Source organism: Pseudonaja textilis, chromosome 2, assembly GCF_049901715.1.
Source record: "Pseudonaja textilis isolate UNSWEBS1 chromosome 2, rPseTex1.2, whole genome shotgun sequence".
In the NCBI taxonomy this organism is placed as follows: domain Eukaryota; kingdom Metazoa; phylum Chordata; class Lepidosauria; order Squamata; family Elapidae; genus Pseudonaja; species Pseudonaja textilis.
Window position 1 is genome coordinate 167825631 of NC_141991.1, and position 27071 is coordinate 167852701.

Genomic DNA, 27071 nt, shown 5'->3' on the forward strand with positions numbered 1-27071 from the left:
CAGCCTTCCATCCTTCCAAGGTTCTTGAAATGAGGACCCAAATTGTTGGGGGCAATAGGCTGACACTGTAAACCAGGGGTCCCCAACCACCAGTCCCTGGACCGGTCCTGGTCCGTGGATCATTTTGGACCGGGCTGCCTACTTTGCTTGGGCGCCATATTGTTTTGAAGTTTGCCCTCAGCAGCGCCAATCAGCGGCCTGAGGGAGAAAGGAACACGGGGTGGGGAGAAAGCTTGCCCCAGAGGCTCCGCCACGAAGCGCCTCTTTCCGCCTGGGGAAAGGGAGCAAGAGCGAAAGTGAGAGAGAGGAGTGTGAGCCGAAAGCTGGAGTGGGGTGGAATGAAGGGGCTCAGATCCCGATCCAGACCCCTCACGGGAGCCCCCAAAAGCAGCCCTGTGCTTGTCCGGGGTGCCGGAGGGGCGCCGGGGCCATGGCTCGGCGGCAGCGGACCTGTCAGCCGGGGGAGGGGGAGGGTGCGTGACGAAAGGCGCTGGGCGGAGGCGAAGGCAGTCACTGCCCGAAACAACCGGGAGAGGACAAGAGTAGAGAGCAAAAGAGACGAGAATCCTAAAACACACAGGGCAGAATGTTGCTTTAGCCAAGCTACACAGTGAATATCTACTAAAAGTTTGACTGGTTTAATATGGATTTATTCCCAGGTAATTGAAAGTCTTATTTCAGCTGGAAGAATTCTAGACAATGCTCTGCTTGCCAAGGGGTTGCAGCAAAATGGGGCGAGAGAGATCCGGAAAGAAGTGGGCTCTCCAGGTATTTGGAGTGAATCCCCGGAATTCCTTATATGCCTGGATTTCTGAACCTCAACAACTTTAAAATGTGTGGACTTGGACTCTCTGAATTCCCCACACACCTTACAATTGTTGAGATTGTGGAAAGCTGAAGACCATATGGGAGATCAAACCCATCCTAGATGTAAAATCTGAATTGCGGATTATTACCTTACAAAACGCTTTTGGAGAAAATATATATTTTTGCCACACATATTTTTGTTTGATCATGATCAACTGAATCATGATGACTTTATTGGAGTCTAGTCTTGCATTTACACACATTTTTAGTAATCCTCCAACATTGGTTAATTTTGGTGAGTTGATAGTGTAATAGTAAATAAATAATAAATAAATAAAAAATAAATAAAAAACCCTAACCGGTCCTTGAAAAAGTGTTCCTGCGTGAAACTGGTCCCTGGTACAAAAAAGGTTGGGGATTGTAAACCACTTAGAGAGGGCTGTAAAGCACTATGAAGCAGTACATAAGTCTTAAGTGCTATTGCTGATATAAATTTGGCTTTGCCTGTTTTCCCCAATGTAATCCTCCCCATCTCCCATGTTGAAAAACCTACATATTTGAAATCATTGAGGATCAAGGCAGCTCAGAAGTATATTGTATAATGGTTGGATTAATTTTAAATGGATTATTCAGAGGACAAGCCTTGGATGTATTTAGATTTCTAACTATGGCACCAACATATTAGACCCTCTAGAGGGCAGTGTTTAGCTAGAGAAGAAGGTAGGGTTGTTGCAAGAATTAAAACAATGCTACTAGTATTACAATGGGTCGATTGGCACTAGCAATTTTACTTTTGGTTATGGATTGATTTTGTTACCATTGCAAAAGATACATGCAAAATATGCATTTGTACACTGGCAGGTACCCATTTGTAGGTAATGAAATGAAAACAAGAGACCAGAATAACAGAGTTGGAAGGGATCTTGGAAGTTTTCTAGTTCAACACTCCTGCTCAAGCAAGCAACCCTCAAGCAAGTGATTCCAGACAAATGGCTGTCCAGTCTGTTCTTAAAAACCTCCAGTGATGGAGCACCCATAATATCTGTAGGCAAACCGTTGCGCTGGCCAATTGTTCTCTGTTAGAAAATTTCTCCTTAATTCCAAGTTGCTTCTCTGCTTGGTTCTCTCTCTCCGTCCATTATTTCTTAGCTTGCCTTCTGGCACTTTGGAAAAGAGGTATAAAACAGTACCTCTACAGCACACTGTCAATACCACAATGAAATCTAGGGATAAAAGAATTATATTTTTCAATATTAGTATGAGAAACTATGGAAATAAATTATTTCAAAGAAAGTCTGCCTTAATTAACTCAGTCCAATAGTAATTGGGAATTCACTCTTGGAAGTTTTCAAAATTCTGCTTTTAACCCAAACTAGGTATCTTTCTGAAATATGTGAGAATTTATTCCTTCATCTACGTCCATGAGGTTTCACAACTATAGTACAATGTTGTTTTCTTAACATTTTGGGGGCAAATCCAATATAATTAAAATGTTTATGTTGTTAATAAAAAGTATCTGCATAGTTTAAGTTCCTGTACTTACCATTTCTTACAAAAAATTGATATTAAGTATGTCATTTTGAAGTATATTGTGAGCCTGAAACAAATCATAACCTACTTAAGAATTCTCCCTCCCCTACTCCAATCTGCTAAAATAAATGTGTATAAGTTACAAGTAGTATGACATGTGTTGCTTTTATGCCATATATTTATAATGCACAAAGAAATATATTCCATATATTAAAGATGCATTTGCAAGGATAATCTAATCTTTCAAAATTATGCAAATTTTCTGGGTTAAAATTGGAAACGCAATCATTGATATCCTGCCCTTGAATACTATTCATTATTAGATCATTTTTTTTTATTTATTCTAGGAATTCTGATACAAGCAAGTACAGGTAACCCTTGACGTACAGTATGACCACAATCGAAAAGCAACAATTCTGTTGTTAAATGAAGCATTTGTTAAGTGAATTTGCTCCATTTTACAACCTTTCTTATGTTGGTTTTTAAGTGAATCACTAGTTGTTAAATAAATTAGTGTTAAGTGAGTCTGGCTTCCTCATTGATTTTGTTTGTCAGAAGATTGCAAAAGAGCAACCCAAGGACACTGCAACTTCCATAAATAGGAGTCAATTGCTAAGCATCTGAATTTTGATGACGATCGTGGGGATGCTGGGTTCTGAGTATGAAAACTGGTCAAAAATCACTTTTTTGCAGTGTTATTGTAACTTTGAGCAGTCACTAAACAGCTGTAAGTCAAGGAGTACCTGTAATGTATTTTAGTGATCCGATTACAGATAAGGCTCTAGCTAGCTTGAATGCGTGTCAGACAAGGGTTCTCTTAAGAAATAAAAATTGATAGTTTTTTGGCCTTGGAACCACATACCGGCCATATCACTTGTTTGGTCAGATGGGCAGTTGTATATATTTGATAAATGAATAAGCAAATAAATTCACTGACCCACCACTGGCAAGTGGCAAAAACTTTTAATGTCATCAAGAGCGGTGGGTTAAATAGCTTTTGACCTTTTTTGAGTTTCATTTACACACCGTACACTTTAGCCGCCAGCTCTACCTTCTTGTTTTTAATTTTAAAAAAATTATCACTGTTTTGTTCATGATCCTGCCCAATTTTGGCATATATAGAAGTTCTGGAGCTCCAAAGGGAGTGCTTAGAAGGCCACCTGAAGCCAGCAGGCTTCCCGATTACCTTTCAAGAAAAAAAATGCTGCCACTATTTAGAAACCAATCTTGTACCACTATTCAGGAAACAATCTTTACTACACATTATTATATACACAGCTTAAAATGATAGCTGGCAGTTTTTTTTAGCTAGTATTGGCCTTCAATGCAGATCAGCTTTTTGACAAGAACTTAGGGTTTCATAATGTATTGCTATAATATAAGCGCAGGTCCAAATAGTATGGCATTTTGTAATTGACTTACAGAGATTTCGTGCATATTTTCTAATTGTCATCTAAGGCTTTTTGGTACACCACCAATGTGCTGATAGTCAATGGCATGGCATGGTATTGTGTTATTATGATTGCTCACACACTCAGCCACCTATTTAGATTGGGTGTGGCATTTTTGTCCATCTGTTGAGTCTTTCCGAAGGACTTGGGACAGACAGATATTGTTTGACGGTGTTAAAGGTATCCACAGGACTTTAGCTGTCCCTAGAAAAGCTGCATTTTGCACCTGATTGGTGGTGATTTTAATCTACAGTATGTCAGTGGTATTCGAGTGGCACTCTTATATTTTAGTATTGCACCCAAACGCCTTCCTTTTGTCACTTCTTGTTGTTGTTTTCCTCGTCCTCTAATCACACTCTGGACAACAATCAACCCTCTAACAATCAATATAATTTAAACCAGATAAGCACATAATACAAACAAAAAGGGAATTTTAATCCTTTTCTATAATCTTTCTGAAACTTGCTGGACAATTTCAAGATCCATGTAAAAGCCATTTTATCAAAGCCGTGTCAGAAATCGATGTTATTATTAAATACGTACTGTTGCTTGATGAATAGTCATTATTACCATGGGTCCCTCCCAAATTATGTGGCAAAATATTCTGATGGTTTGAGGAGAAATACCTCCAATGCATTCCAACACAGCATATATTACAACTATGTAAACATTATTAAAAGAAGCAGCTCGCTTTTTTGAAAAACTTTTTAAAAATAGATGAACGTCTTTATTTTTTTACATTTACACAAAACACTTATTTTGTAATAGTAAAATGTCAATAATGAAAACAGGAAAACATATCAATGAATAACCTGACTTTCATATATTGTCTTAAATAAACAAGGGCTTTCTGATACTGTACAGTACACCTGCTTTTTATCACCTCCCCCCTCAACTTATAATTATTCCTTTAATCATAAACCCTCTCATTTGGTATATTCACTCTGCATTTAAGACATATAAAAGAAACTATTTAAGCTTACTGTTTGCTAAAGTCGTTCTTCCATAAAAATAGCATTTATTATATAAGTGATGGTATTCTGATTATCTTTTATATAAATACAACCAGAAAAGAAATACGGATTATTACAAAGAGGTGACCTATTAGTATCTTATTACATAATGATAAAATGTTCATTCATTATATTTACAGTTCCCATTGACTTGATGAGCTTTGCAAGAGAAGACTTCAAGTAGGGTTCATTCATTCAAATTCTCTTTGAGTGTGGAATTCAAAATCCTGTTGTTGATGCTTGATTTAACGGCAAGTTCCTTCTATAATATTGAAAGAGATAAGAAAATTGTGCAGTAGAGCTAACAAAACATCAATTCATAAATGTTTACATTTCAATGCATTTCTCCTTCATGCTTCAATAAAGCTGTAATTCCAATAATCCTGTTGTTTTGGTGATCCCAACAACCAATTATGTGTGAATAAAGCTCACATTATATATTGTGCTAAGCTCTGGCTTGCTTAAATACAGGTAGTCTTCACTTATTAACCACAATTGGACTCAGCAACTCCATTGCTATGCCATGTCATCATCAAGTGACCATACCAACTTACAATGTCAGCTCTGGCCCTGGTTGTAAAGCAAATCACCTGTGGTCTTTAATAAACCTAACATTTGTCAAGTTACTGTGACTTGTAATTTCCTGTCAGCTTCCCCACTGGTTTTGCTTCTTGAAAGCTGGCTGGGAAGGTGGCAAATGGCGACCACAGGGAGACTGTGATCCCCATAAATACGCACCAGTTGCAAGCACCTGCATTGCCGCACATGACCATAGAAATGCTGCGGTGGTCATAAGTGTGAGGACCAGTTGTAAATCTTCCTTTTTGAGTGCCATCGTAATTTCAAATGTTGCTGAGCCGATGGTTGGGTTGGTAGGAAAATATTACCTGTAGAGCTTATTGAATCAATCAAAATTGACTGAGTTTACAGAACACATTCCCCTGGGGCCAGACATTCTGCCTCACCTGACTGAAACATTTTAATTAAAAAACAAAACAGAAAGTTGCAAAGTAGGATCGCCTTTACTTTCAATAATATTCCCAAAGAGAATAGGGCAAAGATAGGAAGCAGGAATGTTAGGACATGGGCAAGGACAGCTTTTGGTAAGCCAAGGCTTTGTAACTAATTATATCCCACCAGACGGCCATGAAAAGGTAATCCACCCAGTGCCCATTTTGCAAGTCTACCCACACCACATTCTCAGAATTGATATATGACAAAAAAGGACGTGCTCTACACAAAGCAAATCAAGTAATCCATGCTATAGTTTGATGTAAATGTTGCCAACTGGTGGTCCGTGAGAAAATTTTGGTGGCCCGCAGAGAAATGTCACCCCCAGAGCACCCCCCCCAAAAGCAATTAATCCAGGCTGTGCAGGAACGCAAGGCTGCGCCGCCCACATGGCCTGCGGGAACCCTCCCTGCCCACTCACTCCTTACCCATCAAACTTGCCTGCTAAGTTGCTATATTTCCTCCTCCCCGACCATCAGGTGTTCCGGGAGATTTAGATTAGCTAGAAAGCCGGAAATGGGTGGGTTTCTTGCTTTCTAGCTAGTCTTTAGATCTTTGGCTCTGCTTTTAAGCAGAGCCAAACCTTCCTTAGGACTGAAGTTTCTATTATTCAGTGCAGACTCATGGCAAGCAAATTTTATGTGACAGATTCAGGTAACCGATGGCAGATAGATAGATCTCTGAATGATTCTGTGAGCAACTCAATCTGCCTGCCTGCTTTGCCTGATTATATTTACATACAAGCCATGCCCAGACAGTCACATGACCACCAAGCCACACCCACAAATTAGGCCACACCCACAGAACAGATTGTTAAATTTGAATCTTACCCTGCCGCTATGCGTTTGTGTGTGTGTGGGGGGAGAGGTTAGATCAGATCTCTCTCTCTCATCAACGTCAGCAAGTCACCGTCAATTAAAATTCATATTAGTGGTCCCCTGGATTTAAAATTATGAGTTTGGTGGTCCCTGAGGTCCAAAAGGTTGGCGACCCCTGGTTTAGTGTGATATGTGAACTCAGTGACTTGCTCTGTCAGCACACCTAAAGCTGGATGGTAGGGAATTTGTGATCAGCAGCCCACCACCAACACTTACTATTAGCCATGCTGGTTGGGCTGCTGTTAAGTACCAGGAATATCTGGAGCATTATTGGTTTGCTTTCTTGACCTGAAATTACTTTGATGTTTAAAATATTTTTTTATTTAACAGTGATATCCTATGCATATTTATTCCAAAGTAACTCCCACAAGATTTAGTGGAAGTTACATGCCTACATATGCTAAAGTCTATGTGGGATTTCTTGGTGGAATTAAAGCTGCTTGGTGGAATTAAATTCAAGATGAACTGTTTTCAACTTTGCTTTCTAAAACTTCAATCATAATGGTTCCTTAATACTATCTGGCAGAATTAAACTGTAATAGTGCTAACCATTACTCATTATACTTTACAATACTCCAAACAGTAATAAAATTATTGAACGCAGCACTATTCTTGTCAGTTCTTTCTAGCTTAAATTTCTAGCAGTGTGTAATTCAATATATTAAACATTTTCTAAAGATTTTCTGAAGATTTCATCACTGAGGGACAGGTGATCGTATTGTGTCCTTTATATGTACATTATTTGACAAGGCACTGAAGAGAATTCCACAGAGAACCAATTATCCAAAGCAAATGATTGGGAAGCAGAGAAACGGAGATGAGAGTCAAAAGAGCACCAGGTAAACAAACCAAAAGACTCGTCTCTAAACAAATCCTTGGATTTAGGAGAAAAACTTGAAGAAAAAGATGACATAATTCACAGAAGTGGTTCAAAATGAGAACTGCAGAGAATCATGAGAGTGAAGAGCAAAAGTCATAAACTAATAAAGACATGACTGAATCATTAAGTACGATAAACTAGGAAAATCTGCATGTTTGAAACAGGGAACCACTAGCTACACTCAATGGGGTGAATAAAAATCTTAGATTTAGATAGAAAAGGGACCGCTTAAAGACTGGTAGTTTTATAATGATTCAAAGTTATTAACGGCCATGAGATGGATGCTTTACAGCTTGTTTACCACTTAGAGACCGCTGCCGGTGCCTCGCACGCCCCCCTGGCACCTCTTAGTGCCCCCAAGGGGGCCAGCAGAGGGGCGCTAAAAGGCAGCAGTAAGAGGTACTGGCACCCCAGGGCTGCTGAAAGGCAGCACTACGAGCAGTTTGAGGTACTGGCACCCCAGGCTCACCCCATTGGCTGTTGAACCACTCTGAAGCGGGCGCCTCGAATGTGATGGCGGCAGCTTTGCTTTACTTTCCCAACGTGTTGCCACATTCAAGGCGTCGGCTCCAAAGCAGTGCAACAGCGGTGAGCCTGCTGTGCCAGCGCCTTGAACATCCCCCACCGCCTTTTAGTGCTCCTCTGCCGGCCCCCTTGGGGACGCTAAGAGGCGCCAGGAGGGCGTTCGAGGCACCGGCACCCCAGGTTCACCCCATTGACTGTTGCACCGGAGCGGTGCAAGGGGCTAAATGGGGTGAGCCTGCGGAATCTGTGTGTTGAACCCGGTGACGGCAGCACGTTGGGAAACTAGAGCAAAGCCAGAGTGGCTCTACTTTCCCAAAGTGCCGCCGCTGTTGCATTCTGTCTGTCTGTCTAACTATCTATGTACCTACCTACATATCCATCCATCCAAAAGGTCTGTCTGCCTGCCTTCCTGCCTACCTACCAATATATCTACCTACCTATCTACCTATCCATCCATCCAAAAGGTCTGTCTGTCTGTCTTCCTGCCTGCTTGCCTACCTACCCTGTTTCTCCAACAATACGGCCTCCCCCAATAGGAAGTCCCAGCATGTTTTATAGGCATGAAATGAAATTAAGCCCCTCCCCCCAAATTAAGGCCTATATTAAAACATGCGAAATGGGGGGGAATGGTGGGGGGGGCTTGCCGTTAGGAAGTACTTTTGTTGTATACCCGGATATGATATGCTGCCTGTATTGACCCCGATACGAAATGCCCCACGAATGCCGAGGTCAACAGCCAAGCCGTCGCCGCCCACCCGCCTGAAGATGCAAGGGGAGGGGGGAATTAAGTCACCCCCGAAAAGACGGCCTAGCCGTCTTTTCAGGACTCAAAAAAAAATAAGACCCGGCCTTATTATATGAGAAACACGGTACCTATCTACAATATATCTACCTACCTACCTATCTATCCATACATTCATCCAAAAGGTCTTCCTGCCTACCTACCAATATATCTACCTACGTATCTACCTACCTATCCATCCATCCATAAGGTCTGTCTGTCAGCCTGCCTGCTTGCCTGCCTACCGACCAACCTACCTATCTACCAATCTATCTATCTACCTACTTATCTACCTACCTATCTACCTATACATACATACATACATCCAAAAGGTCTGCCTGACTACCTATCAATCTATCTACCTACCTACTTGTCACTCTCTCCATCCATCCATGTTCCATGTTCAAAGAGAGAGAGAGAGAGAGAGAGAGAGTTGATGCATCAGTTTGAAATGAGGCCTAGTTTAGACTGAGGCCCTTTTCCACATTGAAACATCTTTCCCAGCACCTTGAAACATCTTTGGCTTCTATTAAAAGGTTTTGTGGATGAAACATGGTCAAGACTTATCAGGAAGCTCTCACATTTTGTTGAGGCTTTAAACAGGATCCATTGGACCAGATCTCCACCCTAAAAATTACTTTTCCCCAATGTATTACTGTGCCAATTCTGAAGAAGGTAAAATCAAAATGTACTGGTAAATTACAGCACACGCACACACACACTCCCTTCTAACCCTGCTGGAGGAGGTGATTGGATAGAATAGATATCTCATCTTTCTCCTCCCTCCTTCTTTATTTCTTTTTCTTTCTGTCCCTTCCTTCCATCCCCCCCCCTCTTTCTTTGTCTGTCCTTTCTTTCTTTCCCTTTTCTCTTTCTTTTCTTCCTTCTCTCTTCCTTTTCTCTCTCTCTTTCCCTCTATCAGGCTTACCCCATTGACTTGCTGCACCACTCCACTTGGACTTTCTTGGGCAGGTCCCTCCAATGCAGCGGGCTCAATGGGTGGACCTGCGGGGCCCGCACCTAGAGCACAGCAGTGGCAGCATGTTTGAAAACTAGAGCAAAGCCAGAGGTCGGTAATTTTTGCTGCAAAGAATCACAAAAGCTTCTGGGTTGTGCACAAGAAGGGACACACATGTCAATGCAATTCAGCAACATAAAATAAATAAAAATAAAACAAATCAACAAGAATCAGCAAAGCATCTCTGATTAGATTTTATTCACTACTAGAATCTAATCAGAGATGCTTTGCCGATTCTAGTCCAATGACCTGCTCCAGGAGGGTTAGAAGGGAATGTGTATGTGTGTGCATGGCTGTCAAAACTCCAAAAACAGGTCAAGCAGCTCTGGGGAGGCCAGTCATAAATTAGAACACTTGCTAAACAACCGGCTATTAAATGAGGACCACTTGTATTTGGTTTGCCAGTCACCTGGCCACGCCCACCCAGTCACATGACCACCAAACCACACCTACCCGGTCACGTGACCAGCAAGCCCCGCCAGCCAGTCACGTGACCAGCAAGCCCCGCCCTCAAATTAGGCCATGCCCACAGAAATTTGAATCCCAACCCTGGGTAGGTAGCACCGAGGATGAGTTTGTAGCCCAAGGGGGCGGTGGACTGAAAAAGTTTGGGAATCACTGGAGTAAATCAAGCATTTCAAAAGAAATTGGCATGAAAAATGTGATAAAAAGAATGTAGATAATTGAGTTTTACTGCAAGAAAAGAAACTAAGGGGGTTTTTTTGGGCGGGGGTGCGGGAAGTATCCAAGAAAAGAGAAAAAGAGAGCAGAATTTTCATCTGGAGCTAGTTAGAATGGATTCTTTTTTCAGGGAGAGCAAAGCATGATTTTGAATGAGCAGATAGATGTATATTTTAACCATCATATTAGCTGAAATCCTCCTAGGAATAAAATGATCCTCCGAGGAGGGGGCGGGAGGGACACACCCTAACCTTGCCTCAGATGCATGGGTATGTTTCACAATAAGCTGGAATGGAGAACTGTTCAAAGAAACCATTTGAAATGCATGGGATAACAAGAAATTCAAAATATAGCACCTTGACTGCTAACTGGGATATAGGAAACTGAGAATATTTCACGAGTATTAAACGAGCCCTCTTTTTCCATATTTGTTTTTAGGTGCAGTTAGAAACAGAATTTAAACAAAACTTCTATTTTGAAAAAGGGACCAAAGAAAGGGGCTTGTACCCCAAGTTAGAAGACTTATGTAAAATATGGTTTATTAGCGCATTGTTGCAAATGAAGACTTCCTGATAAAAAAGCAAAACCAAATTTAGTTGATTAAAAAGTTAAATTAGGCATCATAGATTTATAGTTTGTTAAATTACAGGTGGACACAGAATCAGCATTATGGGTTGAGGAAGAAAAAGGTATTAGTAACAGAAATGATATCAAGGTTTCCTATGGTCAGAGATAATATTATTTTTAACTGAGCTGAGAATAAACAAAATTTAGCTATTTATATAGGATTAAGACAAGCCTGAATTTAAGAAAGAAAAAGTAGCTGAAGAGCAAGTGCAATTAAAAGAATGTTAATTGTGAGAGTTGGACAAATTAATCCCAATAGCAGATGCCTTTGTTCTGTCTTGAGTTACTCAACATTCATGAAGCAATCTTCAAATACAGGTTGTCCTCAACATATGACCACAACTACTGGTCCTAAAATTTATGTTGCTAAGTGAGACAATTGTTAAGTGAGTTTTGGCCCATTTTACGACTTTTCTTGCCACGGTTAAGTGACTCGTTGCAATTGTTAAGTGAATCTGGCTTCCCCATTGATTTTGCTTGTCAGAAAGTCACAAATGGTGATCACTTGACACTGGGACACAACAAGCGTCATAAACATGAATTGCCAAGCATCTGAATTTTGATCATATGATCATGAGGATGCTGCAACAGTTGTAAGTGGGAAAAATGGTTATAAGTCACTTTTTTCAGTGCCATTGCAAATTTGCACTTTACTGCTAAATCAAGGACTACCTGTAATCCCAGACAGGATAACGATTAACATTCCCTTCATACAAAACATTCGCACAGCCAATGATGATTTCCTCTCCCAAGATAACAGTAATTTAAGAAAACCCCTGGCCCTTATCAATACCATTACTAAACTGAAATAAACCAATATTTAGCACATTGCTCCTGATATTCTACTTATTTCCTATGAATTATGCAGTAAAAAAACACAAGTTAGACATACCAGAAAATCTGAATAACTAAGTTGGTTGTCAGATTTGCTTTTCTTGCACTCTTCTAATGATGGTTGGTGCAGGGAATATAGAGGTGTGCTTTTGGAAGGAGTCTGCAAAATGTAATACACACCTAGGCTCAAGTTACATCAAATATAAAATATAGGCAAGCAAATAAACTGTTGTAGAACAGGAGGAAAAACTGCACCCAATTTAAAAAGTGAATTTCATTCTCAAGCAAAAGCCTGAAAACAACTCCTGTTCAGAATGAAGTTTTAAGATTCATACATTTCCATTTCTCTGCTCGTTACTTGTACTATTTGCCAGGAAATCTTATTGGTAAACTATATTTATTTTCTATTTACCATTTGGAAACAGTTCCAAGTTGTCCCATTAGCAGCATATCCGATTATCTTAGCTTTTACTGCCTTTCTTACATTCAATTAATAAGTCTTGTTTGACAACACATACATTATTCCAGCACTGTTACAGTGTCTGTTCTCTAGCTTTTTCACTACAGGGAAACTACCCAATATATCTTGTACTGTACAGCTTCACAGATTATTAGTTTAATAGAAAATTATTTCAGGCAACTACTGGCATGGCAAATTGCAGAACCATGCTTGCCTTGAGTGATGGGACAGAGAGAAGCCAAAGAAAGTCAGACAGTTTAGTCCAGTGATGGCTAACCTATGACACGCGTGTCACTCGTGACACGCCGAGGCACTTTGACTGACACGCCTGTTGGTGTGGGGAAAACCTGCACATTTAGAGGCTGCCTGTGCTCTGCTCCAATCCCTGTTCCCTGCTTGTTGCGTGGAGGCGTGGTGTCACCGCTGCTGCGAGATCTTTGCAGCAGAGAACCAGTTTTAACCGCCATAAACTGAGGTTTGTCAGTTTCATTACCTCAGGAACACTACAGGAGGAAAGGAGATCCATGAGGTTCACAGCCCTGTAAGGTGGCCTTCCGATCCTCACATCCTGCACCTGCAGCCCTGAGACCAGGGAGACGAGTTTCACAGCCCTGTGTGATCACCCCAGCCCAGTCTGTCATAAACATCGCAGGAGGACTGCACCACAACAACCAGACAAAGTGCTCACAATAAGCAGCATCGGGTGGCTGTCCTGTAAGTGCAATTAATACTAAAATCTGCATTTCTGTCTTTGTGGCTCTCCCTTCTTCTCTCCCACTGTAAAACACTTGGATGTCTAGTCTGCAGCATTTAGCCCCTCTATAGCTCCTCTAAGCTTTAATTGCCTCCATAGCACCTCTTGCAGTTCTTGCTTCTCACCATCCTCACAGAGCACCATGCAAACCCTCCCAAAAAAATCCCCAAAACACAAACCAAAAAAACCCCCTTATTTTGGACATCATATTGACTTTAATTTCTTTCTCCTGGCAGGGTTCTTCTTCTGAGGCTGAAGATTTAGCAAATGCAATTCAGCAACAGAAAAGTCACTAAGGTAAATCATTATTTGTTTTTCGCTTTTTGAACTAATAAATATATTAAAAATATAACTCTTTATTTATTAGGGCTGCAAATATCACCAAATTATTGATATTTCTTGAAGTGACACACGACCCGAGGAAGGTTACACTTTTTTCCGATTTTCGACACACCAAGCTGAAAAGGTTAGCCATCACTGGTTTAGTATTTGGATGGGAGACCACTATGCTAGAATTAAATAATAAAGGGAAAAAAGCCATTCTGATAAATAGCAATTCTTATCTTACCAAATTCTTATCAAGAAAATTTCCCAGAAGTTAGGCTGTTGGTTTGAGCTCTGAGCTTGGCAATTTGGTTGCAAACATTTTGTCACCATTTGAGGAGACATGTCAGTGCATTTTGAATTGTGTTAACGCTAACCCTAACAACAGCCAGCCACTCAAATTATCAAACAAGCCAAAAACAAACCAGGACTCAGAAGCACCCAGATAACAACTCCAATCCTAATCTGTATCACACAGACTGTATTTAACTACAGCCCAGCAACAACAACTAGCCAATCCAACAGTCCAAAATCAGACCATGACTCAGAAATATCCAACAAACGTTCAGACTAATCTGCATCTTATCAAAAGTTATTTAAAGACCTGTGTTCTGACAGACGAGCACAATTCAAAACTCACTGATGATGTCTCCTCAAATGGTGACGAAACGTTTGCAACCAAATTGCCAAGCTCAGAGCATAAACTAACAGCATAACTACCAACCTGAGCTACTAATATTCAAACACATTTCAAACATTTTCCAGAAGTGTCCATGTGGTTAAACACAACTCGAGTTTTGTTTAATATCTAGACCCATGATTTATAAAATCTGTTTCATGTCTCACATTATTATGCAACTCTATTTCATCTAGCTGGTTAAAAAAAGGGCTCACTTTTTTTTAAAAAAGGTAAAAAATGAATAAAGAGACCAAAAACAAAAACACAAGGAATGGCATCCATAGCGATAGTCTGCTTCAATTGACCTTTTGAGTTATCACTTGAATATCAATCAATTATTAAACATAATTAAGAGTAACCCATCCAGTTAAGTTTATATAATATTTTTTAGGTTAGGTTTATACAATATTTACCTGAAAGGTAAACCAGACCTTTTATTTTCTCTGAATAATTTATCTAAAATGAATGGGATCATCCTTGACTCACAGAGAATACACTAATAAAGAGATAGCTTTCTGGATAATTTTTCGGGGGAATGAGTTGTCTGCTTAAATTCAGTATTTTAATCAAAATACTCTGGGAGGAAGATAACAGTTTCTCATTTATGAAACAATTGCTTTCTGCACACCTAAAGGAGAAAGTAAGTCATATTTAATGCACTATGATGGAATTTACCTCCAGATATACATTCAAAGAACTCTAATGGAACTTACTTCCAGATATATAATATATTCAAAGTAACTTAATCCTGCATAAAGCAATAATCATAATTCTTGCTTATATCTAAATATATACATTTGAAACTATATACGTATTTACTTTCCTATAACTAAATACCATATATCTAGCTGAAGGATATTTTTTTTACATTCTTCTATTTGTTACATAACACATCAGGAATATTCTTCACTCTGTACTATGATCTTTCCCTAGCAAATAAAAACTGTATTAAACTTATCTTTTCAACTGTACGCAATATTTTGAACAAATCTTATACAGGCATACTGTATGAAGTATTTTCTCAGAAATGGAAAAATACTGATCTCAGTTACTTTTCTAAAAAATATGTTAAAAGGACATTCCATTTAACATACACTTTGGAAAGTCTTGCTCTTAAACATTTAGTATTACAGGTCTAGTGAACTTTTCTATAAGTTATTTTGTATGAATCCAACAACTGAGCACCTGCTAAGAATGTGAGTGTTTCTTAAAATTTTCAGTTTTGTTGTTATGGTTCATACGAAATATTTTCTATAAAATATTTTGTAGGCAAAAAAAAAATGGACCACTGCAGTGCTCATCATTAATGTCATATTCCCTAGGATCAGTAAGACAATAGCCGAGCTTTCATTGACTAGCAGTCAAAACATTTTTGCTAAGTTTGGAAAGCTCTTTAATATCCAAAAAAGAAATAGCAATAACAATAGCACTTAGACTTACAGCAGGGGTAGTCAACCTTTTTATACCTACCGCCCACTTTTGTATCTCTGTTAGTAGTAAAAATTTTCTCTAACCGCCCATCGGTCCCAAAGTAATAATGATTTATACAGTAGGGGACAAAACCCCTACCGCCCATCATGAAAGCTGGAATGCCCACTAGTGGGTGGTAGGGACCAAGTTGACTACCACTGACTTACAGTATATGCTGCTCCATAGTGTTTTACAGCAGAGTTTCCCAGCGTTTCTATCTTTGCGGATCGGAGGCGCATGGGGTGGGGTTCTGCACACGTGCAGCTCCATTTACGTGAGCAGCGTGCTTGCCGTTCAGTTAAGTGGAGCGTGCACTCGCACTTGCCCACTGTTTGCACAAGTGAGATGCTCGTGTGCGCTTGCTGCCCAGTTGCAAACCCCTCATGACCCACTAGTAGGGCGTAGCCCACAGGTTAGGGACCCCTGCATTATAGCTTTCTCTGAGTGGTTTGCATTTTCAGCATATTGCCCTCTGCAACAATAATTTTATCAACCTTGGAAGAATGGAAGTCTGAATCAATCTTGAGCTCTTTCAGGATTGAACTCGAGACTGTGGGCAGAATTACCCTGCAATACTGCATTCTAACCCCTGCAGCACCAATCTATTTCTCATAGATTGATAAATATGGATTATATTTATATATCAAATAAACTTTGAAAGTAACATTACAAGAGGCAGCACAATCATTTGCTTACCAAGCTGAAATAAGACTAAATTCTTTCTCCAAAAAAAAAAATATTAACCTCATATACACAGTGCAATACAAAATAATTTTTCCTCATACATTTTTACAATAAAATTATGTTGCCAGAATCAGTTAGAAATGTTAATTATACATACAAACATAGAAAGCACAGCTTGCATTCCATTAATATCCAAAACAAACAAGAAATTAGTGGGACTTCAATTAATTTTGAATAAGCACTTATGGAAAGATTATTAATACTCATCAATTCAAGCTAAGTCCAGTTTTCTTTTTTTTTTTTTTGTTCAAAGCTATACTGATTCAGGAGCTTAGGTCAAAGCTTGCAAATGAAACCCAGTGTATCATAAATGGTCTATCAAGCACATTGTTTTCCTCTCTCTAATCCTGGGGAAGCTTCCCTGGATGTCAATCACCAAGCAGATCGGCCTGTAATAGAGCAATCAGGAAGGAGTATGAATCAGGCCGGCTCATGTGTCATGTGATCTACAAATGCCTTACTCTCAATGACAGAAACCCAAACAAGGTTGATCAAGAAGTGGATTTGCACTGTGTCTCCAAACTCAAAGATACATTATTGTATTGCCTTCAACAACCAGTCCAAGCTTTAAAAAGAAATGTGATCAGCTTTACTCACTTTGCTTTGAAGCAACTGTTTACTAGGAACAGCAAAATTGACTGCTATGTTATTGCAACTGGATGCTTTAAGTACAGTTAAGTTTGAGGCTACCTGAAAAAAAGAATAGTTCTAGTCAGGAATAAGAAACTTGTGGACATTTCAATAAGCAACATATTTAAAACCCAGTGTTAATCTCCAAGAACATATTCTTAAATTATCTCAAACTTAAAAAATACCTTTAAGAGTCTTCTTTTTCAGGACTACTGTATTAGATCGAGGCAACAAAAAATCAGACAAAAGAAAAAGAATAACCTCTTCCTGCCATTTAACAGACAACAATTGTACCTGGATCGTGGAGTCCTTGGTGCTGAGCTTATTTTTATCATGTTAGAGCATGGGTGTCAAATTGGTGGCCCGCGGGCTGGATGCATCATGCACAGGCCACACCCATTCCGGCTCCACAAAGACAAAAAGTCACAATATGTCACGTGACAAGATTCAGTTTGACACCCATGGTGTTAGAGCTACTGCGCAGAAAAATGCTTTAGGGTGGCCTATACTACAGACAATCAAGATAGAATTCTAACAGATTTTGTTTCATTTTTTAAAAAGTATTTAATAATCCAGAAATTGCCTTCAATTTATAGTAATCCTAATATATTTATGCACTTTTTGTGCAGAATAGTTACATGGCTATTGCGAAACTCTGACAGAAATGTTTAGGACATTCCTGGGGACAATGGACCTGCTAAAATTCCCAAGGTATCTGTCAGGTTCCATTCGATTTTAAGATTATTTTATTATATTTTTCTTTTAAAATGAAAGCTGATAACTAAAGGGCCATCTTCAAACACAATCTTTATTTCCAAGGGTACTTTTGAGTCCCATAGAGCCACGGGTGGGATTCTACCAGTTCAGACTGGTTCTATAGAACTAGGTTGTTACGATTCTGCACAGTTCGGAGAATCGGCAAATCATATCCCTGGCTGGCCCCTCCCCTCCCTGTCAGTCCTTATCGCATGTGTGTGACATTGCGTGCATGCCCAACAGCTGACTGCATTCTTCCCCGCCCAGTCACTCCTTAAGGTATTTTTTTTCCTCCTCCCGACAATCAGCTGTTCTGATGATCAGCTGTGCTGGGATCCCCCTCGCTGTCTTACTGCTTTGGCCAGGAGACTTCCCTGAGGCCCAAGATGAAAAAAGAAATGGAGCAGGGGGGGGGGCGTTATTGCTGGGAAAAAAAAGAAAGAAGAAGCCATGCCCACCTAGCCACACCCACAGAACTGGTTGTTAAAAAACCTGAATCCCACCCCTGCATAGAGCTTTACAAACTGAAAATAGTGGGATGTTTCAGCCTCGAATTTGACCTGAACCTCTGGTTCACCTGCCCAGAACAAAAGACAAAAATAAAAGATAGGGAGCAGTTTGGAGGTCTGGGGAGAAAACTCAACAATTGCTTCCTGGGATATGGAAGTTTCAAGATCAGCCCTTCACAACAGACCCTGCAATATTATATTCCTGACTTTTTATACCATATCTCATGTATACACAGGACAAACAGCATGAACATTTGTTACCAAGCAAACATTCAGAAAAATTTTTACTTTGCGTATCTTGTTTGTAGTTGGAGTATTCAACTGGGCAAGTCTTTTCATAGCTCCTTTTGGAGTTGCAGATTCCTCCCACTTCACTGACTGAAACATAAAAGGTCATTTTAAAGTAATAAATGTTGATACATTTTATACCAATCTTCATCCAATCCATAAGACAACTCTGACAACCACAGAAATATATGGATTACCTCCACCTTTTCATTATTGTTAAAAGATGGACAAGCATATTGGCCATTTTGTGTTTTCATTATCTCTTTCAAAAATTAATTACATTTAGATTATAATCCGGCCAAAATTCACCAGTAACATATTTGCAAAGAGATACAAACCACGCTTTGAACTCATCTTTTGAGCAACTTCAAAACATTGGGAAAGGAGATAAAAAGATAGCAAAAGTATAATTAGGTTTTTTTTAACCCACTTTCCTAAGTTTCAGGATCATTTGTTCAATAGCATGATGCTTACAGCTAAAATAAATGTGAAAGACCTGTCTTCAAGCATGAAAGTCGCTTTATTTCACAATAAAAACACCAAAATAATGAATAACAACTTACTGTTTTGGGTTGATCTTTTTTAAGTTTGTAATGTTGTAACTGTCGGGCCATGGAATCAAGAAACCTCTGGCTTCTAATAAGGAAATTTGAATTATGTTCCTTCTCCCAATGTTCAACTTTTTTCTTCAGTTCTTCCCCTAACTAAATTTGTAAAAGAAATGTCTACGTTAATTATTCTGCATTTTTAACTATTTATTCAATTTCTATAGCTGCCCAACTTAACCAAGTGCCCAAGTAATTAAAGTTTCAAATATAAAAAAGGCTTATTCCAACATCAGTTTCATAATGCTGCTTCACAAAACTCTTTACATCTTAACTGTATTCTATTAAAACACACAATGCAAACAAATCATCAATGATTCTAAGAGGCATGTCAGTAGAAGCATATATTTCCCATTTGAGGAATTTATAGCCAGGATTATATAAATAGAAGTTTTTGCAATTTACCAGAGCCTTATGAAATGATACGAGAAGAGGCGGTATGATTATCTTAACTTCAAGTTATATTACAGCTCTTTTATCTTGCACCATTAACAATATTTGATGTTTGTCGTTTTATTCAGGTAGGTTCACTATCGCAAAATTTTTTCACTGTTATCCCCATCTCACATACACAAATGAGAGAAGCTATGGAAACATTGTCCTGGCATTTTACCTTTGATAACTGCTTTTGAGTCTTCGATCTTTCGCGTTCATCTTTGAGCAGGTTACCGCCTCTGTTTAGGAGCCTGCTTGGATCTGTTGATTTTTTCTTAACACAAATACTGAATAGATTAATATACTAAATAACCAAACATGCATTTACCCATAGCAACTTCACTCCCAATCCTTTTCATAGGTGGGGAATTTTCCCTCAGGCCTAAAGCCAAAGCATAATACTTACTGCATATGTATTGGATATAATTTCTGATTTCATCAACTTGTGCTAAAATAGCTTTTATTTTAGTGATGAGTTTAACAAGAAAACAAATCAGATAAGTCTAAGAAGTTCAAGAATAACATCAAAGTATAATGAAATGAAATATTGTTTATTCAGTCAGCAACCAGCAAAAATTGAAAATATACACTGCTCAAAAAATAAAGGGAACACAAAAATAAGACATCCTAGATCTGAGTGAATGAAATATTCTTATTAAATACTTCGTTCATTACATAGTTGAATGTGCTGACAAGAAACTCACAGAAAAATTATCAATGGAAATCAGTTTTAGCAACCCATGGAGATCTGGATTTGGAGTTACACTCAAAATTAAAGTGGAAAAAAACACTACAGGCTCATCCAACTTTGATGTAATGTCCTTAAAGCAAGTCAAAATGAGGCTCAGTAGTGTGTGTGGCCTCCACGTGCCTGTATGACCTCCCTGCAATGCCTGGGCATGCTCCTGATGAGGTGGCGATGGTCTCCTGAGGGATCTCCTCCCACACCTGGACTAAAGCTTGCCCCAACTCCTGGACAGTCTATGGTGCAACGTGGCGTTGGTGGATGGAGCGAGACATGATGTCCCAGATGTGCTCAATTGGATTCAGGTCTGGGGAACGGGCGGGCCAGTCCATAGCATCAATGCCTTCGTCTTGCAGGAACTGCTGACACACTCCAGCCACATGAGGTCTAGCATTGTCTTGCATTAGGAGGAACCCAGGGCCAACCACACCAGCTTATGGTCGCACAAGGAGTCTGAGGATCTCATCTCAGTATCCAATGGCAGTCAGGCTACCTCTGGCGAGCACATGGAGGGCTGTGCCACCCCACACCATTACTGACCCACTGCCAAACCGGTCATGCTGGAGGATGTTGCACAGGGTGCCAGGGGCAAATTTGCTAATCTTGGTGTTCTCTGGCAAATGCCAAACGTCCTGCACAGTGTTGGGCTGTAAGCACAACCCCCACCTGTGGACATCGGGCCCTCATACCACCCTCATGGAGTCTGTTTATCGTTTGAGCAGCCACATGCACATTTGTGGCCCGCTGAAGGTCATTTTGCAGGGCTCTGGCAGTGCTCCTCCTGTCCCTTCCTGCACAAAGGCGGAGGTAGCGGTCCTGATGCTGGGTTGTTGCACTCCTACAGCCTCCTCATCTCCTGTACATCGCCTGTCTCCTGGTAGCGCCTCCATGCTCTGGACACTACGCTGACAGACACAGCAAACCTTCTTGCCACAGCTCGCATTAATGTGCCATCCTGGAGGAGCTGCACTACCTGAGCCACTTGTACGGGTTGTAGACTCCGTTTCATGCTACCACTAGAGTGAAAGCACCACCAGCTTTCAGAAGTGACCAAACCATCAGCCGGAAAGCATAGGAACTGAGAAGTGGTCTGTGGTCACCACCTGCAGAACCACTCCTTTATTGGGGATGTCTTGCTAACTGCCTATGCTTTCCACCTGTTGTCTATTCCATTTGCACAAGAGCATGTGAAATTGATTGTCAATCAGTGTTGCCACCTAAGTGAACAGTTTGATTTCACAGAAGTGTGCTTGACTTGGAGTTACATTGTGTTGTTTAAGTGTTCCCTTTATTTTTTTGAGCAGTGTACATCAAAGTAAAATCAAATGTGTGAGGTAAATACTAGCGAACCAAAGAATCAATCAAAAATATTTCTAGATGAATAAATTTTCCCAATTTAGATATAAACAGTCCCCCAGTTAAGAATATCTGACTTAAACACAACCCCTGGATATGAAGGGGCTGCCTATTGGTTAAAAATTCTCTTTTCTCAACCAGACAAAGCATTGAAGGCACACAATACTTTCAGGACTAGCTGACGCTGCATGTTTTCACATACAGCCTATTTTCAGCAGTCCTTGAAAGCATTGAGTTGGTTTAACGCTTCATTGGCTACAGAAAGGAGAGTGCTTTCTGCCATTTTTAGTAATAGGCAATCCATCTGTAAGTATGACTTAAATATACATTCTGGTTAACGACCAAGTTAGGGAATGAAACTTGTTCATAACCCAAGGATTGTAGGAGAAGAGAAGGCAGAGTTGGAAGGGACGGGGAGTAGGATTAAGCGTGTCATTAGATTAGAATCAAATGTCTATGAAGATTCTCAATCATCCAGGTCATGGTTGTCCCAAAGATGCTTTTTCAAGAGGCAACTGGACTTTCTTATTTTTCTTTGAAGACATTTTGCTTCTCATCCAAGAAGCTTCTTCAGCTCTGATTGGATGGTGGGGAATGGAAGGATTTATATTCCTTGCAGACAACTGATCATTTATATTCTTTTAGAGTTGCAGAGGCCACTTGGAGGTTTATCTGTGTCCTCAGAGTCACCTGAGTAGTGCAAATGGGTGCGGAGCCTTCAAATCAGTCCTTTCAGCAGTTGCAAGAAGGCTCCACACCAGTTTGCACTACTCAGATGACCCTGAGGACACAGATAAAACCCCAAGTGCCTCAACTTTCTAAAAGAATGCAAATGACTAGCTGTCTGCAAGGAACATAAATCCATCCATTCTACCATCCAGTCAGAGATGAAGAAGCTTCTCGGGTGAGAAGAGAAATGTCTTCAAGGAAAAACAAGAAAATCCAGTTGCCACTTGAAAAAAGCTCCTTTGGATTAGCTTAGAGTTGTTATGTTCCCAAAATGAGTCCAAGTCCAACCCCTCCTGAATTCTGCTGTCCCTTATCTAGCACCAATTTAGTGTTGAACTTTAGTTTAGATTCTTGTGTATAAATCTGAACAAATCTTCTATGCTGCAACCTAACAGATGGTCCTGACTCTTTGCCCCTGACATTAATCATTATAGGAATGTAAAGTCTCTAAGCTGATGATATATTTAATTAACCCATCCCCAGATGTCTGCTCTTCTCCTACAGTACTGCCTCTATTGTACCTGAATCAGTTTTAGAATGTTAGAGGAAAAAATCTGTGTTTTAAGATTTTAACAGTAAGCTTCTCAAATAAACAGGGTTTTTGATTGAAATTTAGAGTTGGATTTCTTCTCTTAGTCTGTTAAAATTTGCAGTTATAAAGGATAAAATCAATAATTGGATACTGAAATTAGCTTCACTGATCTCATGGCAAAAAAGCCTATTATTTTTTATCATGAATTTTATCATCACAGTTGCAACATCCTTGTTTTAGCATCTATATTTCAAAAATCAAATAACTTTCTTCTCATTCAGCTCATTGGATTGGCATTCTCCAAATCTGTTTTTCTGTGGACAATGGGGAGATATTATAACTCTTCAGTAAAATACCAGCACTAGGCAAATACGGTGTTCTAACTCATATCAGAAAATAGTATTTGCTGCAAAATTTTAAAAATAATAAATTATCCCAGGCAATTAAAAAGATGGTAAGAATTGAAAGAGCATCTACCTCAAATTCAATGAAGCGATCCAGAATGGCCTCCCATTTATGAACAGTATCATAAAGACTCTGGTCTTCCTCATAAACCATTTTTATTTTGAACAGTTCTTCATCATGATAATGCAACAATTCTTCTGAGAAATTGTCTATATAAATCAGTAAACTTTCATTAAACGTAGCAAAAAAAAAAAAAAAGAGCAGAAACAAAACACATTCATTGTGACTGAACCCAGAAAACTTTTTAAACATTTATCCCACTATTCCAATAAACAATATAGATAGTACTTGGGTTGCGTTCTTGGGTTACGACACTGCTGAAATAGGAAGACTTATAACCAGTCCTCAGAGTACTGGATGTTGTAGCATTCCCAGTTACAGAGGTGTAATCTGGGAACTTTATGTCATTGCAGCTAGCAGCATTCATCATGATTTCATGTTTCCTGCCAACTTCCCACAAGTCAATGGGGAAGCCAGCAGAAAGATTAAAGTTGCTCCTGCGACTTTTTCACCCATCCTTTGTAGCTCCTGCCCACAGCAAGCCTCTCATATGTTTTATCCCTTTTGCACAACAAGAAGCACTTATTTGCTTTCAAGCATAGGACTTCTCATGCATAAAGGAGATAATGATTACATTTTGAATTTATAAACATATGCTACAATGAATTACCATCATAAAAGGGCTGAAACGCAGCTTTTTGTTCATCAGAATAAAAGCATTTCTGCCAATAGCTTTCAAGATCTTGTCTGACTTTCAAAATTATTTCTTTAAGTTTCTCCTTCTTCACCTCTTCCAGTGTTTGTAATTCTTCTTCCCACTAATGAAAACAAAATGAAACCATTAATTGTGATGCTTACACAATGTACTTCACCTACTACATTCATGTTATTAGTGGAGAGAGACATCAAAATTCTTCTTCTATTACCATATTTGTGGCTTCACAGATGGAACACTGGCTGACCCTTTTCGTGAACTCTTCTTGATTTTCTTGGGGCCACTGAAGTCTGTCCCATAGAAGTTGAACTTGTTTCATCAGGACATCCTTGGTGGCCATCAGAGACTCCTTCTTCTTCTGCAACTAAAGAGGCACACTCAAATAAGTATATGCAAAAGGGTTATCTAAAGAATGGAGAACTAAGAGTTTGGTCTGGCGGTTGAGACGTTAGACTGAAAATGGGAGTGTATGAATTCTAATCCCACCTTAGCCATAAAGGTCGGCTGGGTGACTTTGGGCCACTCACTCTGCAGAGTTGTTGAGGGGAAAATATGAGGAGGAAGATGTGTTGGATATGTTCACAGCCTTGAATTATTTGTAAAAATAATAAAGATGGGACACAAAGAAATAAATAAAAACCAAGGCAAGTGAACTGTGTTTCTTTGTAAATTGTAGCCTAAAGGGAAAAGCAAGTCAGATCCATCACAGAACCCAGGTTGACATGGCAAATAATTTTTTTAGGGGTCAATAAGAAAAAAAGAGGCTCAGTTTCCATATTCCTTTGCCCAGTGAAGGATAATGGTTGATACTGGAACACGATCTCTTTCTATGTATACACACACGCATGCCTGTTCAAAAGTTGTAAGAGACTGAACACAATAACTAAAATGCTATTAAATAGCTTTTAATAAGCATAATCTTAACTTTGTCAATCAGTTGAACAGGCTGCTATTAAGATCCAAAAGATGAGCATGAACTAAAGAAAACAGTAATTAATTAAAATTTGATTTATTATCATTCTTACCATTACCCCTTTGTAATGTTAGAAAGTACAGTACACTGATAACCCATGTTATAAATGCTATGAATCTGCACCAAGAGAGGGGTACTTTCATTTTGGAGCCTTCCTTGCTTTTTATGAAGCATAACTTTAAACAATATTGTGAGTTAATAGTTAAAGTAATCGATTCATTCATACAAATAGAATCTTTTACACAAGAAGCCCAACCTGATGGATAAGCTGTTGAAGATCTTCAAGATACTTTTTTGTAAGACAAATATATCCTTCTTCTTCATCGTCACATAACATATCATTTTCCAATGTTCCATCGGGTGTGTGCCCAATTTCTTTACTATATAGTCTGATTTCTCTTCTCAGTTTATGAAACTCTTCTAATCTTTGTTCCTGTTCAAATAATAGTTTAAAGGTATCAAATTAAAGAGTTTATTTTATTCAATTTTTATACAATTTAGAATCTATCCAACTCACAATATCACAAAGGAAATAAAATACAGTATTAATAAGAGGAAAAAAACACAAGATAAATAACAAATACAAGAAGGAACAAGATGGGCAGAGACTGCAACAGAGAAGACATGCTTCCTGGCTTTAATGACTGACTGAAAGGGCTTGGAGCATGCCAGTCCTGTTGGCTCATTTCATATCAACAGCCCTCTTAAACATGGCTGTTTCAACAAACTTGGAGATCTCGTGCCAACAGTTGCTCCATGCATTGGCTGCATCATGCATAATATTCTAATGTTCTGTCATCACTTTATTTATATTTGTTTTACTTTGTTTTTGTATACTGTGTCAACTGTTTCAACTTTTATTGTAAGCTGCCTAGCTGTGAGGGATGGGTGGCCATATAAATTTGATAAATAAATCACTTATGGTCAAGTGAGGGAGCTATCACCCTCAAGATATTCAGGAAAACTGTCCCCACAAGAGGGTAACAAGAGCGTACTAGTTGACTTTTCATCAAACACAAAACAGAATCTCTGCATATTCCTCCATTTCATGCTTAAGTTGATTACAAATTCTTAGCATAAGTCTGAATGAAAGTCTTAAGTTTATCTTCCGGCAGCAAACTTTATGGGAGTTTCATTGCAGATGGGATGCAGAACAGAGCGATCTCAGAATGCTTGTTCTTTTTCCACTCAAGAAAATAGAATGTTCATTTAGCTTATTTTTTTACAGCAAAGTCTGACTTGCTAATGAAGGGATATAAATAAGTACCATACCTTTACTTTCAGAAGATTTGTTACATGTTCTTTTATTTCTTCTAGCTGTGTACTATTCGGAATACTGCCGGTAGGGATGTAGTAAGGGACTACACAAAGCTCTGCGCATAATGCCTGATCTTCTCGCTGTAGCTGTGTCAACTTCCCCAGCCTCTCCTGTTTTTCTCTAAGGGCGCTCTCCAAAGCCAGACGATATTCCTTCTCTAATTGAAGGATAGTTAAGCCATCATCAACCTGTAAAGTTATACAGCAAATATAAATATATTCATTTAGTACTTCTGTGACTCTATCCAGTAGTCTGTTTATTCTACTAGATCTAGAACAGCAGGCTCAGTGTTCCATCATTACAATTAGACCTTGGAGACAAACCTTCTTTATGGCTCCCCCCAGGCTGTGAAATAATATCAGCCCACCCACAAAGTCCACAGGGCCCTGATCCTGTGGTTGTAAGGGGAAGTCTTAAAATATGGTTCTTTCAGCAGACCAATGGATGATTTGTAACCCTATACTAATGTTGGCATTTTATAACTTGGTTCTTGGTATTTTCTCCCGCAATGTAGACTTTTAGATGTATATTCCAAAGGTAAGGCTCCA

General features: G+C 39.3%; 1 protein-coding gene across 2 annotated transcripts in view; it reads right to left on the reverse strand.

Annotated features, from left to right (window-relative positions):
• Window positions 1-4492: 4492 nt before the first annotated feature.
• LOC113444120 (protein regulator of cytokinesis 1-like) overlaps window positions 4493-27071 on the reverse strand; it is a 29256-nt gene continuing 6677 nt past the window's right edge. Inside the window, exons 4-14 of one of the 2 annotated variants that reach the window (XM_026712688.2) lie at window positions 26478-26711; window positions 25462-25638; window positions 24444-24596; window positions 24188-24335; window positions 23530-23666; window positions 19869-19964; window positions 19214-19354; window positions 18651-18740; window positions 17065-17157; window positions 12095-12196; window positions 4493-5063 (exon numbers count right to left, since the gene is read on the reverse strand). In XM_026712688.2, coding sequence (XP_026568473.2) covers window positions 4989-5063; window positions 12095-12196; window positions 17065-17157; window positions 18651-18740; window positions 19214-19354; window positions 19869-19964; window positions 23530-23666; window positions 24188-24335; window positions 24444-24596; window positions 25462-25638; window positions 26478-26711 — 1446 coding nt within the window. In that variant the 3' untranslated portion in view covers window positions 4493-4988. The remainder of the gene's footprint in view (window positions 5064-12094; window positions 12197-17064; window positions 17158-18650; window positions 18741-19213; window positions 19355-19868; window positions 19965-23529; window positions 23667-24187; window positions 24336-24443; window positions 24597-25461; window positions 25639-26477; window positions 26712-27071) is intronic. The other variant, XM_026712689.2, reaches the window with a different exon arrangement.